This window comes from Lissotriton vulgaris, chromosome 6, assembly GCF_964263255.1.
Source record: "Lissotriton vulgaris chromosome 6, aLisVul1.2, whole genome shotgun sequence".
Taxonomy (NCBI): Eukaryota; Metazoa; Chordata; class Amphibia; order Caudata; family Salamandridae; genus Lissotriton; species Lissotriton vulgaris.
In genome coordinates this window covers 1,529,460,892-1,529,477,946 of record NC_141694.1, presented here as the reverse complement: position 1 = coordinate 1,529,477,946, position 17,055 = coordinate 1,529,460,892, and the positions used below count along the sequence as shown (strand labels likewise).

Sequence of the window (17,055 nt, the reverse complement as noted above, 5' to 3'; positions counted from 1 at the left end):
CTCCTATCCTGAAAGTCTCGGGGTGATTTGTGAAGCTGGGACCGAAAAAGAGGGTGTCCCAAAAAGTGTTTCCCCATGCAATTTTCCATAGGAACCGTTCATCGCGGCTACAGCCCGAACTGCTGAACGGAATGACACCAAATTTGGCAAAGAGGCAGTCCTTGGTTTAGACTTGTGTCTTTTGCATAAATGGTGTAAATCCGTTCAGTGGTTCCTGAGAAAATCACATTTAAAAATACATATATATCTATGGCCGCAGTGGATCCGCTCATCCTGAGCTCACCCTATGCGCACCGTGCCGATCGTGAGCTGAATGCTAATTGGCTGTCAAGTGGTTGTCAACATTCGAAACCAGGAAGTGTTGGCAGCCATTTTGTGCCTCAGTAGACGAGAGGATCTAGAAATTAGTGGAACAGGTGTTCAAAATGTATAAAGGGGGCAGGTTAGAAATATTTTGACCCTCTAGACCTGCTTAGGGGGTCCCACAAGGACCCCCTCTGGCCCCCCAAAAAAGTTTTTGGGGGAAAAACTGAGAAATGTGTACTGGGTGCATGGATCCTCCGTACAAAATTAAAAAACGAAGCGGGGGCTCTTGTGCTTGTTTAATAATTAGCTACCTCGGAGGGCCAAATCCCGGGGTCTAAAATATTAAATTTGATGGGGGTTCAGAGTGGCTCTGTAGCCCGTAGACCGCCATTCCTCGGTGCTACAAAATAAATGGGTGAGGGAGCTCAAAAGTCCATCAAATCCCCAGGGATTACTAACCTCTGGGTCTTTTTATATTTTGGGAGCGCGGCCGAGTGGTCCCCATTCTGGAGCCGTCTAAAGCCTTGGGGAACACCACCCCCAGGAGCGGCTCCTGCTGTGTCTTGGGGTGCCTACCACTGGGACACTGCTGTTTGCTTGGGCAGGGCTGGAGTCAACGTCATTGCTCTGTCATAGCAAACTTGAGGGCATATAAACAAGTGCCATTGTGCTGCAATAAAAAAAAAGCCAAAATGCGGTGAAAATTATATCCCCCTATTTACTAGGCGATGCTAAGATGCATTAACGCATGTTAGCAGCCAGTTTGCTAACGGCTCGCCTTGTATCGCCAATGAGTTGCAATGTAGGCATTCCCAGTGGCAAGGTAGGTGTTCCTATGACAATATAACATGGAAGAGGGAGGTATGACAACAGCATTGTATTTACAAGGTGGCCCTGGATTTGAGGACCGATAGCAAAACTCTTGGTAATTGCGTTTTTTGTCGGATCCTAACATCTGTTCTGAAATAGACTTAAGGATGTTTAATATGCGAGGTGGATTGATATATTAAGTCCACTGTCTTATATTAACAAGCTTTTCACTTGCAAACATGAATTATCTCTGTATTTCTCACGATATTGGGGGAATATTTACAAGGACAGCATTAAAATTATTGTTGCTTTAGTGTTAGGAAAGTGCCGTTAAAGCGGCCATAAGGAGCTTAATATTAGGCTTTTGAGAATTCGTGAGAATTCCAATAGAAGCGCAGGTTGACACCAGAACATTTTAACGGTGTCCTATTAAGTATGCCCATTACAGACCCCTAATTTTACCGTAAAAAAAAATATCACCTACTACTAATTTGTATTCTTTCTCGGGATCCCATCTAATGGGCGTATATTCAACATTGGGGACTGTGGGTGGAGGGCCAATGTCCCTACGGTGCCAGTCAGCTCCCTGCGTCCTTTGGAAGCCACCATTACTTTTCCACTCGAGGACCTGCTAATATGTAGCATCCCCTTGGGGAAAGCATTCTGCTTTGCATTTTAAAAGAAAGAGTACGTTTTCATGTTCTCTCTTTCAAAATGCAAACCTCGGCTCTCACCCGCCATAGCAAATAGCAGTGTTGAAAAAATCTTCCGGTAAGACAACAAAGGATTTTGAAGTCCATTATCGTCTTTTTAGCTGTAATTTGCTGCCGCTAAAGCGGCGATAATTTAAAGCTGTCCTTGTAAATATGCCCCTAAGTTTTGGAATGTCGACAATCCTGTCTCCCATTTAATAGGCACCAAGTATTTAGTGAAGTGCACACTTTGAATTGTGAAGCAACAGTGTCTGAGTGTGATCGATAAAGAATTGCCCATTGTTGAGTACAGAGTAGGCAAATTGTACATGGGGTTTTGTAACATTAGTGGCTATTCCTCGAGCCCTCTCTTGAGGTTAATTCGAAGAGTTGTGTACTTCTTTTGCTCGTAATGTACATAGTGTTCTGTCGTATCCGTTTGCTGTCCCCTCTGTCATGTAGAGGATCCTGGGTAAATATAACAGCTTCTGTACAGCCACTACCTTTCAACCATACCCCCAAACTGCTTACTGCCTGTTATCATAGTAACAGTTCATGGAACACTTAACTGAGCACACAGGTCACAAGTTCACCACACAATGTTGCTAATCCAAACAGCAAGTGTGCTGGATTTTTTTAAAATTTTCATAGGAACCGTTCATCGCAGCTACAGACTCTGGTAAAGAGCTGGTAAATAGTTTGCCTCAGTGTTATAAACATCATTTCTACTTTTGATTTTTAAATCTTCTCTAAGCATATGATTATCACACTAAATAATAGTGAAATGTCAGAAAAAGAAGACGTATACACTCAGTTTTTTTTATTAACTTTTATTAAAACTAAAATAAATAAATAGAAACGTAACTTTAACATAAGAGTATAATGAACAAAATGTGAGATGGACTCCAATGGTAAGAGCTTAGGTAACCTGCAAAACACAAATGAAAATAAGTCTTTAAAATTAGATCAATGTGATTGAATGAGGTGAGAGATTACATCTTTACAAAAGGCAAGATCGATGTTTCTCACATGCACACTCAGGGTACTGCACCCTACTGCTCCCACAGAATCACCCTCAACAGGAGTCTGTAGGTCAGCACTGCTTGTAGGCTTAGGCCTATCTTATGGTACAGATGACATTCAAAATGAGATAGAGATGTGACTGAATGAGGTCAAAGATCACAAATTAACATAACACTTGGCCATATTGCTTATTCGCATGTGTGCAGTGTTCCTGATACATCCCACCCCTCTCTGAAGAGGTGTCTGTAGGGAAGTGCCTGCTGGGTCAGATCTACAGTATGGTCCAGCAGGACTTTAAAATGATTCAGAGATGAGACAGGATTAGGTGAGAGCTCATTTTGCAGGTCAATATAGTTTATTTACAGCACGTTTAATTGGAGGCATTGTGTATCTTGGCCGCTTTGATTTCCTTTTGCAGAAACTGTTTTCAGCAGACCTCACAACTTGAATTCTGCTATGGTTCCATACTGCAGACTGTATTAAATTCAGCCTTGATTTATTTATCTGCAGAGTGGACAGCAGCGTTCATAACTTGAAAAGAGAAAGAGAACCAATATGAGAGAGAGGGAGAGAGAGAAAGAAAGAAAAAATGACATTGAAAGTGTGAGAGAGGGAAAGTAATAGATGGAGCAGGAGGGTAGTGTTGATACTGGAGAAAATCTTTGTACTTCACCTTTTTGCCTCTGGTGTGCGTTCAAGCAAGTGCCGGTTCATAGTGCACCCACAAGTTTAGTGATCTGAAAGATAGTATAGAGTTACTAATAGCAGAGTACATACAACTGCACACGTATATTTCTGCGTTATGCCTTTGGACACTCAGGGTACTGTATTACATCAACTTTCACTGCAAGGAGGTGTCTGTGCGCTCTTTTTCTCCCAGAGAACCACACCCATGCACTCTCACTGCATAGCGCTGAGTTCTCATTACTGCATACCCAGACTGTTGCATCCCATTGACCCCCAGTGTCCAGAGTTGAGTGCCCTTTCTTGCGCACCCAGACTGTTGCAACCTATCCACTCCCACTGCCCAGAGGTAATTGTACATTCGTACGCAGTCAAGTTGCTGCACACTATCCACTCTCCCCACCCACAGGTGACTTCTCGTTGATTCGGAAACAAGCTTCTTTGCTCACCTTGTGCCACTGACGTGATTTAAAGAGGGTCCACCACATGTCGAAGCAGCCTTCTTATGTGTTGTTACAATGGCCACGCATCATCGCAGAATCCTCAAACGTTGAGCTTTGGAGGTGTTGGGGGGGGAACGCCAATTAGTGAAACACAACCTGTTAGATAAAAAGGAAGATAAGACTGTGCGTCATTTGTTTATCAAAGGAGAGAGGAAGTGAGAGAGGGACTGAAAAGAATATTCGCAGCTCACCTTTCTGTGACCGGTGTGTCTTCCACCACATGCCGGGACATAGTGCACCCTGGAGCTTTACATCTAAAAGATAGTAAAAGAAAGATGTCATGATTGGTAATTGACACTATCTTAATATGGAATAGAATAACATCGCCCTCTTACACACCTTTCCTCCCGCATTAAAATACAACTATTTGTACAGTTCCAACTTGTTTAATGGGCTTAGATTTTTGAAGAATTAGTAGAGTAGTAAAGTTTTCCATCCGGTTATAGAAAAAAAGTGGTGCACAGTGATACACGTGGTTTCAATCATCACGAGCGACAGACTTTTGACCGACTATAAAATCTTTCCTGCTATAGGATAAAAAATACAAATGTAATAAGATACGGTATATAGGACTGCGTACGCCTAAATTGCTGTGTTGCCTTTTTGTATCCAGTCTGCTGGAGCTCATCTACTCCCTCCGCTGTGCACCAGGCCTCACTGCTCACCTTTTCGTGGACAGGGTACGTTCTACATCATGCAGTTCCGCCCACCAAGAAGTGTCACAGTTGGTGCTGAGTCCTGATATACCTATGGGAAAGGACATACTTGTGCACCCATCATCATCGCAGGTTCCTCACCCGTTCAGTCCTTGTGGTACCACTAACTCAGTGGCCAAAGAGGCCACACACGTGGTAGTGGGCCCACCTGTTCGGTGGGCCCACTACCGCCAGTGCCAGGATGCTCCTTTCGGAGCGATAGTTTGCGCTTTATAAATACCATATTACATTAACTACATTTGGTAGTTCGGGCCTACATGAGGTGTTCCATCCACCAGGACAGGCCTTCACAGTGCTTGCGATGAGAGAAACTCTCAATTGGCGTAGAGCATGTGCACTCCGTCTTTTTTTATTGGTAGGGTCACGTGGGTTGTGACGTCTGTACTGGATGGGTGTGGTGTGGGTGTATTCTAGCAAAGAGGGAGTGTGTGTGTGTGTGTGCCGTTCTGAGAACTAGACCTGGAACTAAAAAATCACTACAATGGAAATCTGGACCATGTAGTTTTCCTGAAAGCATAAGTGGAGTAGGCTGGACTGATGAGCTATATGAGAAATCAACTGATTCGGGTGTTCATGTTTTAGTGCTGCCGTCACCCAGGTCTTGAACGCAAATGTGTCATTATGTCTGTAAAGTCCCACCACATGGCCAACATGGAAGGTACGGGGTATCACTGACCCTATATTCATACATAGTTGCACACATAAAAGATGGTAAACATGACGCATTTCTGCGAATATCAATGTTTGTTGAACGTGAGTGAGTGTTTTAGCTGCAGTAATACAGGGCTAAGAAAGCTTTAGGTTGCAGTTTTTGGCACATGAAGGGCAGCTAATATATATACGTATGTGGTCATTCGGGTATACTGTAGAACTTGGAGCTGGAAATCAGTTTTCGAGGCTCGGAGTTGCGTCCACATCCTGTTATTGTAGAGAAATTACATAATGTACGTGTGCCTAAAAAAATGTACTGTAAATACTGTGCTCATGTAAATTGCTGATATAGGTTTGGGTCGACTTTGCGCTATATAAATATGCTAAAAAAACGAGCAATAGCACACACTTATACATTTACTATACACTTTGTTTGCAGTATTGTAATGATCCAGTTTGTACGTTCGTATTTGTAGAATGAGCAACGGAAAGTTATATAATCAAAGTTTTTGTTACTGGCAGAGGTAAGATGGTTGCATACACTGTTTACAGCACAATATAATGTGGGAGGGTGCAGGACCAGCATTTTACAAATATAATAAATACACAGACACAGATAGATAGTTGAAGTGGATAGATAGTTGAAGTGGGTATGGGCACGTGTGCTCCACTCCATTTTATTACGTTGCTGTTGGTAACAAGTAAAATAGTAATCATGATATCATACACAGATATTCAATCATAAACGGTTTATGACTTCTGCTGTACAAAGGTAGGACCACTATATGTGAAATATCTATCATAAAGGGTTCATGAGTTGTGGTGCACTAAGTCAGGGTCGGTTTGTGTGGAGCCTGCGATGATGCGTGGTCCAGGCAGAATGCACTGGTATGAATGTCTTTTGACTACTGAATTTTACCTTAATAAGGCCATGTGGTGATTATTTATGGTACACTGAGTTAGTGGTATGTCTGGTGCTCAGCTTGTGCACACTCTACGATGATGCGTGGTTCGAGCGGTCTGCACTGGAAGGATTGTCTGTTGCCTACTGGACTGAATCACCTGTAATCACGATTGAAATAAAAGATGAAACATGTATGGAATACATTGTTGAAATATGTATGTTTCAGGGACATTATAGTTCAAATTGTGACCTGTGCTGTCCGCAGTGTAGACTGCCATTGAGTGTGCCTTTGCACTTGCAGTGTGAATTTTATTATTCAACTAAATCTATAACTGATGTAAAAGAAGTTATTGAAGGAAGTATACCAAAGGGATATTGTATAGGTTTGATAGATGTTATACTTAGCTTGGTATTGCACTCTGCAAATAATGAATCAACAGTCTACTTAATTGTGAGCTCTGATGACTATAGTGTAGGCAGGAGGCAGCGGTCAGAAAGAGCCCACGGCCACGTGGGGTTGAATAGAGCTGCACGGTATTGGTAATTTAGTGTGTGTGCAGCCAGTGATGATTAGTGGTGCACTAAGTGAGCGGCACCTGAAACAACAAGGTTCTTTGGAGCCTGCGATGATGTGTGGTTCGGGCAGGCCGTACTGATAGCAATGTTTTTTGTCTTGTAAATTCTGCTTTAGTAATGCCACGTGGCGATGATTTTTGGTGCACTGAGTTAGTAGTACCTTTGGCGCTTAGCGTGTACGTACCCTGCGATGATCCATGGTTGGGGGTGGAGGCACAGTAATTGGAGTAATGTCTTTTGTCAATTGAAATCTGCATGAATTCCATTTAAAAGTGATAGTATGCCTCACTGCTGACATAAAGCTGTTCACTCTTCTTTGCGATAATTTATGGTGCACTGAGTTAGTAGTATCTTTGGCGCCCAGCTTGTACGTACCCTGCGATAATGCGTGGTCCAGGGGGGCCGCATTCGGACCAATGTTTTTTGTCTGTTGAATTCTGTCTGAATACGGCCATGTGGCCATGAATTATGGTGTACTGAGTTAGTAGTACCTTTGGAACTGAGTTTGTACGTAACCTGCGATAAAGCATAGTCCGGGCAGGCCGCACTGGGAACAATGTTTTTTGCCTAGTGAATTTTGCCTTAATAAGGCCACGGGAAAATGACTTGTGGGGCAGTGAGTTAGTGGTCTCTAAAGAACTCAGCGTGTGTGCACCCTGCGATGATTTGTGGTTTCGGTGGGTCGCACTGGTGCAATGTATGTTTCTTACAGAATGCGTCATGTGCAATCGCCATTCCACATAAATAGTGAGCCATCACAATGTAGATTGAAGGCAGTACTCACTACAGGCATTGAGGAATGGTTTTTGTTGCATCCTTTGACAACATCTGAGGACATAGAGTACAATTGTCTCTTCCTTAAATAAATCAATGCTAAATTCAATGCTGTCTGTAGTGTAGACCCAAAGCTGAATTCAAGTTGTGAACCCTGCTGTCCTCACTGTTGATTGAAGGCAGTAGTCAGCACAGACATCAAGAAATAATTTTTGGCGTATCCTTTAACAAAATCTGAGGACATAGAGTACATTGTCTCTGCCTTAAGAAAATAGAGACTGAATTCAATGCTGTCTGTAGTGTAGATGCAAAACTGATATCAAGTTGTAAACTCTGCTGTCTGCAGTGTAGATCGAAGGCAGTAGTCAGTACTGACATGGAGGAATGTTTTTTGTCGCATCCTTTAGCAAAATCTGAGGACATAGAATACAATTGTCTCTGCCTTAAATAAATCAAGACTGAGTTCAATGCTGTCTGTAGTGTAGATGCACAACTGATATCAAGTTGTAAACTCTGCTGTCCGCAGTGTAGATCTTAGGCAGTAGTTGACACAAACATCGAGGAATGCTTTTTGTCACATTCTTTAACAAAATCTGAAGACTTAGAGTACAATTCTCTCTGCCTTAAATAAATTTAGGCTGAATTTCATGCTGTCCGTAGTGTCGATCCAAAATGAATTCAAGTTGTGAACCCTGCTGTACGCAGTGTAGATCGAAGGCAGTGGTCGGCGCAGACATTGACGAATGGTTTTTGTTAGATCCTTTAACAAAATCTGAGGACTTAAAGTACAATTGTCTCTGCCTTAAATAAATCAAGGCTAAATTCAATGCTGTCTGTAGTGTAGATCCAAAGCTGAATTCAAGTTGTGAACCCTGCTGTCCGCAGTGTAGATCGAAGGCAGTAGTCGATACCAACATAAGTCTGCGGTGCTGTGGCGCTGATTTCGCAATGTATCGAGGAGGCACATGCTCGTGGCGGCAGCCCTGTGGCATTGTGAGGACCTTCGCTGAGGCAGAGTCTTTTGTCTTTGCACAAGTGAACCAAGCCCAAGGCGTAGCCTAATTATTTATACTCTTACGCTGGAGTTGCGTACGTTGGACCAGCCCACTCTGCTTCTGCTTCAAGAAGGGAGCACAACACAGCTACATGACCAAGATATTCCCCAGTGTCTGAGATAATATGGTTGCGTCCACTGTGCAGTACACTATACCTATCAATACTATATCTACACACGGAAAAGTTTTTGGTTTGTATAGTGAGTTGTGTATAGCATTTCGCCGGTAGTCTTGGGATTGTGTAAATTATTGTTGATGTGCGTGTTTCCTCCCTTATACATAGTTAGTTGCCACATCTCTGAACATTGAGCTAGTATGCTGTTGAGGGATATATTATTTTGGGAAGGTCCATTGTCCTGTTTTGCGCTGCCTCTGAGGTAGAAGAGGGGAAGGGGACAGGAGGGGTTTGTTGTAGTGGTGGTGGCGCTGGGTGTTGTGATTTTGTTGGGTGTAGGAAGTGCATGATTAGTACTTCTATCACATATTCGTCTTTAAAAATCAGTGATGTCATCAGTGATGTCACTTACCATGTCATGAATTATGTAATATGTGACATCATCACCAGTGGATTGGGGGCGTGAGAGTTACAGTTAGTACAACTAACTATAACGGAGGAATTTCAATGGTTTTGTATGAGTGAAATATCCAGCTAACACTAACACCCCTGAAGCCTATGTTTTTATTATATATATGGTTAAAGTAATGTTATAGTTAATTCCAACATTAACATTTTGAACTGAACAAAGAACACAGAAATTTACCAGTTATATTTAGCAGAGTTAACTATTACTTTTATCCGTTCCATGCATTGTTAATGACTTCACATATTACATCACTCATGGCATTTTCTATTGCATAATTTATGACATCACTGATGGTAACATCTTGAATGACATAATTGTATCATTTACAACTTTCAACTGGACTTAGGAGATAATAGCAGCTTTTGGAGTATGCCTCAAGACAAACGTATTTTTTCTTGCACAAGGCACATTCCTATAAAGAAGGTGGAACCACAATAATTTCAATTACAACTTTTTTATGTTGCTAGCAACAGTTCAAATACTCAACCCTGCAAGCTCACATATAATGTGAAATCTCTAGTAGAGATTGTTTTTCTAATTTTGATTGAATGTTTTTCTGTTTCCCTGTTTAGATAAAGTTGTCAGACTTTGGGTTCTGCGCGCAAGTCTCCAAAGAGGTTCCCAAAAGGAAATCTTTGGTTGGAACACCATATTGGATGGCTCCAGAAGTTATATCAAGACTTCCCTATGGAACTGAGGTATGAGAGCAAGTGACCAGTAGATCATCGTGAGGTATAATTTCTCGTTCATCACTCTCCAATACATCACACATCTCAGCCAAGTTCACTCTGGACAAGCACGTGTGTGGCTGTGTGTATATATATATGTGTGTGTGTGTGTGTGTGTGTGTGTGTGGGTGTGTGTGTGTGTATATATATATATATCTCAAACAAGTGAAACATTCGGTCTTACTACTATGTACACTGACGTGCTAGATGAACAAATGAAATATAATAAGTGAATAATAACAAAGCTCCCTCCTTATAGCACTCTGGGATTCTCGAACACTGCTGGTCTTTTTGGCTTCTCCAGAACAAACTGGAATCTTTGAGGAAAATTTCGGGGAGAATGAGGAATGTTTTAATGATTTTAAATCCTGGTGTACATCAAAAATACGTCACATGCTTTGAATGGCAATGGTGTAAAGCAAGGACACATGGTGTGCATGTTGCACTAAACGGCATGGGTATTTAAGTCGATATAGTTGCCCTGATCGTTAAAAAAGAGTAAACAGAAAACAGAAAATTCTTTGAAATTCATGTCTCCTCTTCTGCTTAGTGACTTTCAATACAGCTGTGCGTTTTGCACTAAATGGTATATTAACTTTTGCAATTATAGGCTACCGAGGAGAGATGAAAGTTGGAGTATTTACTTTCAAATCGTTATACCTTTAGTGTGGTTGAGAGGCATGTGACAGTGAAATAAGTTAACTAGGACCACGTGGTGCACACATACAAGACCACATGCAATTAACTACAGACACTCTGACAGGTACCACCCAACAGATACTCACCAGTAGTCCTTAAGAGATGTAAACACCTTCCACCAAAATCTCCATGTTCCATAATGTCAATGCACTGATTAACATCATATGATTACCACCATGTGTGGTAGAATGACACACACACTACACCAATATCGTCACCCCATGTAATATGCTGGGCACGTGTCTTCAAAAAAAGCAAACATACATCCAGCACGAAACAAAACAGTTCAAACTCTCGAAAACACAGGGCCAAACTTCCCTGACAGCCATTTTCCACAGAACACTGGCACCCACACATAAATAGAATCAACACAGAGCGAACTGAACACCTTCAAGCACCATAAACGTCACCAAATCCTCCTGCATCTGTTGTCTACTTTATCGAACATAAGTCTGACATCTGCTGCCTCAAAGCACGAGTGTGTGCCGAGTATTGACGTCATCAAGCTCACTCTTCAAACTAGATAGCCTTCATTCAGTAGCACTCCCAACATGTCTAGCCTCGACAGCATTAATCTCAAACCTCTCCCTTAATGCATTCAGGTGCATACATCATGAGCAAGCAGCCAGCTATAAGCATTTCAGACTGGCAGGAGTTATAGAACTCTCTCACAACCAAGAGCTAGGAAAACATGAAACCCTGGAAGACACATCATTCAATAAGTTCAGAATCATCAAGAAGTAATTTTTCTAACACATACCAATTCCTTCTTATGTCGTAATATGCATGCCGCTTTTAATTTTTAGCTTGTTATTTGAAAAGCAATAGTTAGCAAACACAACTAGTTCGTACACAGGCAACAGCATACCTTAAGTTTTCTTTAAAATACACACCTTCACTACGCAAACAAGTCTCCAGGGCCACTAAAGCAACAAAACAGGTTTTTGCATAATACACTCTACTTCGACTAAATATGTTTCACGAAAAATGCATTTGTTAGAGAAGAGCCATTTTCAGGTGGTTACCGTGGCAACAATAACTCTTGCAATAAGTACATTTGAATTTCAATAAGAAACATACGCTGACAACTTCACAATTGATCCTCTTAGCTGCCAAGTTTTCTTTGTCCAGAAGCATGACATTTCTATGTTTTTACTGTGCTTATGTGTGCAATTCCAATGCCTCAGGTGTGACTTTCGAGTGTCACTTTCTCAGAAACACAGATATTTCCATTTGATAGGGTGAGTATCAGAATGTAGCTATTATTTACATTGTTATGGTCTACAAGTGGTCTTAGGATTAAGACAAGAGCACAAACTGCTGTTGGCCAAATCGCCAACATTGACCAAAGGGGTGTTGTGACGTATATTGTACGGCATCTTAGAGTACAGTCACTCTTTCATTGACAGTCTATTGGGCATGTCTCTCAGACCCGCAATTCATTTGTAGATCAATTTAATTTATTGAGTATTTTGAGAAAAAGCAAAGAACATTGGCAAAACCTTGAACTTGGAATTGTTATTTTTTTTACCCCAGAAAGACGCTTGCTTTTACCCCCAATTTTTAAATGTTATCATTTCACAGTGTAAATTCTCAGTGTGTTTTTACCATAGTATCTTTGTAATGGTTTTATTTAACTATACAATAAAGTCTCATTCATTCAATCAGTCTCTCAGACTGTTTCATGGATCAGTAGCTGTGTTGGTGACCTCACTGTATAGCTGTGCAGTCTCTGAGCCTGGCAGCTTCTCCCTGAGGTGGGATCTCACAATTTTTATTTATTTATTTGTTTGTATAGCGCTAGAATCGACCCCCGGAGGGGTATCTCTGCGCTTAAGCGGACAATGAGGAGAGTCAGTGGTTCCTGGCAAATTTGACAGATACCAAAAAAGGTTTTAAGCAGTTTCCTGAATATACTGTGCTATGGCTTAGAGGTGGACTGTTGAGGAACATCTTAGCCTGTCCCGGAGAGCGGTCTGTCGTTGTGATCTGCCTTTGCCTTGTGTAGTGTCTGAACCCATTCTGTGAAGCAGTCGTTGAATACATTGTAAATAATTTCAGTCTGTTTTGAAGTGTATCTCAGCCTGTACTGTGGGACATTCTCACAGTCTTTCGTGGGAGATGCCCTGTCTTGTGGTGTGATCTCAGTCTCTAGTGTGCTGTTTCATTCATAGTCTGTCCTGGAGAGCAGCCCTTCTTGAGATCTCTTCCTAGCTCATGCAATCTCACAGCCTGTCTGAATTGCAGTCTCTCCTTGAGTTGTAGCTAATCTCAGGCTGTGTTTCGCTCCTAGACGGCAGCAAGAGTTAGGGAAGCCAAAGCAATAAAGGAGAAAAACAGCCATTGGCAGAATGCATTATATTCCAAATGTACATTTATCAGTACCAGATTTGTACATTTGTGTCTCCCTGTCCTGTAGTGACCAGATTAATACAGAAAAGAAAAAAGACGATGCCAACATCATTTTTAAATAAAAATGAAAACATTAAAAGAAGTATCACTAATAATAATGATGATGATTATCCAACTAGGACAGGTTCGTGGCCATGAGGACACAAATTTCTAAAAATTATTTTCATGTTTGAAATCCAGAATGTATGATGCTTGAGAATGAAGAATTCTATCTGTGCCACCTTGAATGCTGCCTGAGCCTACAGGATGTTTTGTTTGGGAAGGAAAACTGGAGTGACGGGAGGATCGGACCTGGCCCGGGTGGTTGCCGGAGTGAAGGGGGCACTCACTGGTTGTGCGAGGCAACGGGGTGCAGCTCAGCTCAGCCCATCAAGAAAGTGCATGGCATCGGGGGTACCGGGAGTACACCCTCAGTGCCCCCTGACTCTTAAGATGGTGGGAGCAACACCCCAGTGAGTAGATCTCTTATGAAGTAGCACAGGAGGCGCCAGTTGATGGGGAGATTTTAAACTGGAGTCCTGAGGTCCATAAAGGAAGCAGCATGGGAGTCAGAAGAATCCAGAGCTGCAATGTGCACCTCACCCTAAGATGGCTGCCACTGGGGACATTTGAATGGGGGAAGCTACCACCTTCTAACGCCAAACAAGCCTGAAGTTGCACAACAAGGTCTCCAACGAGAAAGCACTACAAAGCATAGAAGTCGGCTGGGGAACTCCAAGGGGCTCCCGATTATCAGTGCTCTATACAGGGGGCATAGTGAGACATCCTTATTCAAAGTATAGTTCAGGCTCAGACTTGCCCGAAATGGCGCCAAGACAAATTCTACAACTGTCGCTATGGGGGGGCTATAGAGGTCTAAAGTCTGATGAGGATCCGGTCTCCAGGCACAACTTCTCCTCAGCTTCACTCCTGCCAGGAGGTTTGATGGCAAGAACGATGGGTTGTCCTACAATCTGCCGACATTGGAATCTGTCCCTTCCACCTCTCCTCTCACCTTTTCGCCCTGGGGGACAACTGAAGAACCTAGCAGACGGCACTTCCCAGTAAAACCAGGACCGGTGCCTACCGATAGAACTTTTAGGATGCCCCTCGGGTGGATACCATGACTGTTTGTACTTACCTCAGAGCCCGAGCAACCTTGGCTGATGCCCGGTGGAGCTGTCCTATGCAGCTGTAGAGGAGTTTTTGGCTCTGGTTCACCGCCTCGGCCGACACCTACCCAGCCGGACATCTGACGTTATTTTCCTCGTCGCCCCATTGTGTTTTCTTCCCTCCCCTGCATCTTGTATTTTTAATTTCTCCTATGTCCTTACTTGAAATCTGTAATTGATGTAACTATGTAACCTGTAACGCTCTGATCCTCATGTAAAGCGCTCTGATACCTCCGGGTCTAGCCAGCGCTATATAAAACTTTGCAAATAAATAAAAATAAAATAAATCATGCTCTATGCATTAGCGACAATAGTTTCTGTATGCCATGCCACCAAGCAACTAGCATCAAGGATCAGTGGACTTAGCTTCCTCCCAGTCATGCATCGGCCCCTTTAACCACGTTCCTGGGCAGAGTAAGGTATTTCCCAGCCCTGCACCCTAACATGAGTTGTGTGCACAGTTTGAGGTCTCTTCCAGCCCTGAAGTAGCACCACACCATCCACTGTGCACGCAGTCTAAAGCCTTCTACCCACACTCAAGCAAGTTCTCATCGGTAAGTAAGGCAGGCTCAGTCCTGTATCATGACAGAAGCGGAATGTGAAGATGGCAGTCTCCCCCAGCCCTGCACCAGAGCTGTAATATATAAGAGATAAAGTACTTCGTGCCATACATAATAAAGATATTGCAAGTCCACGAGGAGTTCCACAACCATATAGAGAAACAAGGCCGAAGTCCAAGTTCCTTTATAAGATTATTATAGGTGGGCGGAACTGGCAGAGTTTTACTTTCCATAATACCTTGGAATAACATAAAAACTCTGCAAGATTCTGCGTAGTTCAGCCCATCTTGAAGCCGGGCCCTTTGCTGTGCACCCCTCTTCCCGTTTCCGCCATCCCAGAGGGGAGCAGGAGACAGATACAGTGCATTAAAGACCAGACAGGTTGGAGACAGTGTGCTTCCTACCCAAATTCACAGACATCTACTAAATGGAACATCACTTGGAGGTAATAAGGCGCTCTGGTGCTCATGTGATGAACTACCTTAAGCATTCACAAATGATGGGAATTAACGTCTCCTCAGTGGATCTGGGTCCCATTTATAGTGGGGGCACTAGGCCCCTGCTAATTTGATGGTCTTGTGACAGGAATTCCACTGTATTAGGAACTTGTCCAAGATGCTGCGAGCTGTGCGTGCCTGATCTAACACGAATTGTTGTCAGATAGAGAACCTTTCCAGGGCGCTTTTCTCTCGGACGGGTTTCAATGACGGTTGTGGAAAGCAATGCTGTAGAATTATGGGAGAAATTAAGGAGCCCAAATGTTAAAAAAAATATATATTGACGTCCCTCTCCGGCGTCCTGTGATATTTTGAGTGGGTCTCCAATGAGTCTGTAATGAGTCTAAATGTTGGATTTGCTAACTTGGTGAGGGCTAGCAAAGCACACTTGACATCATTGTTTCCCTTACCTCAAAAGATGCCTCCAGTTCTTCTGCAAGCGTATTTGCAGCGGTTTTAGGACTGGGCTGGTTGGACATTAGATGCGCAGCAGGCAGAACTCTGGCAGCGGTACACTGGAGCTCTGAGCTGTAAACAACCTGCTTAGAGAATCTGCCATCTCCCATTTGTATTGCAAGGCCTAGCTAGCTAACAACACCTTCCTCCGCCCGGATACAGCAACACAGCCTCATGTGTCAAAGTGCGCAGGTCACAATTTTTTTTCTGAATTATTACTCATTAGTTTTAGTTTTGACAGTAGAAAGCACCTGGAAAAGTTTGTTTTTAAAGAGGGGACACATATTATGGCTGGAAAAATGTGAAGAAAGCATGAAGAGTGACCACTTAGTTTGGCGGTAAACAGTAAAGGGGAAGAGATAGATTGCCTTCAACAGGTGACGGGTGGGCAGATATGCCCTATGGCACCGGAGGAGTCTTATCTCGGGGTGGGTAAGTAGTTTGAGTTTGAGTTTAAGGAATTTGTAGAGCGCGCATACACCATGCGGTTTCTTGGCGCTGTGTGAATACTGCTACTCAGGGGGCAGAAAGGCTGAAGGATACGGCAGGTTTAAGAGGGGAAGGCTTGAGTGAAGAGAAAGGTTTTGAGGCCTTTATGGAATAGGGGGTACTGGGAACAGGATCTCAAATGGAGTGGGAGAGAATTCCAAAAGGCGGGAGCCGTGGTAGAAAATTTGGAACCTCCCCACTTTTTCCGTTTGAAGCGAGGGACCACAAGGAGTTGATGGGTAGCAGAGCGCAGTTCTCTAGGTGGAATATAGTCTTGAATGGCTGTACTAATGAAAGACGGGGCAGAGCCAGTCCGGGCTTTGAAGATGGTACAGCCAAGCTTGAATAGGGCACGTTGCCGGTCAGGGAGCCAGTGAAGGGATATGAGAAGGGGTGTGACATGTTGTGATTTAGGTAGATTAAAAACCAGGTGAGCCGCCTGGTTTTGAACCAGTTGGAGACGCCTCACGAGGTACGCAGGCATGCCGTGATAGAGGGCATTACCATAGTCCAGGCGGGACGTCACCATGGCCAGGAGTATTAGTTTGAGGGCGGCTGAAGAGAAAAATCGTGAAACTTTACGGATTGTCCTGAGGGGGAGGAAGGCTGAAGAAATGACAGCACTGACTTGAGAGTGGAGGGAGAGTTTATTATTGATTTTGAACCCAACAGTCTTAACGGAGGAAACTGGAGTGGGTGGGGAACCTAAAGAGGGGGGCCAGAAGGAAGAGGACCAAGGACTGGAGCAACCACCCATCAACACCAATTCCGTTTTGTCGGGATTG

The 17,055-nt window shown here is 43.2% G+C and overlaps 1 protein-coding gene across 1 annotated transcript in view; it reads left to right on the top strand.

Annotated features, from left to right (window-relative positions):
* The window catches only part of PAK5 (p21 (RAC1) activated kinase 5), an 856,297-nt gene that overhangs the window by 812,176 nt on the left and 27,066 nt on the right, over window positions 1-17,055 (top strand). Inside the window, exon 7 of the mRNA XM_086927707.1 lies at window positions 9,851-9,976. Coding sequence (XP_086783833.1) covers window positions 9,851-9,976 — 126 coding nt within the window. The remainder of the gene's footprint in view (window positions 1-9,850; window positions 9,977-17,055) is intronic.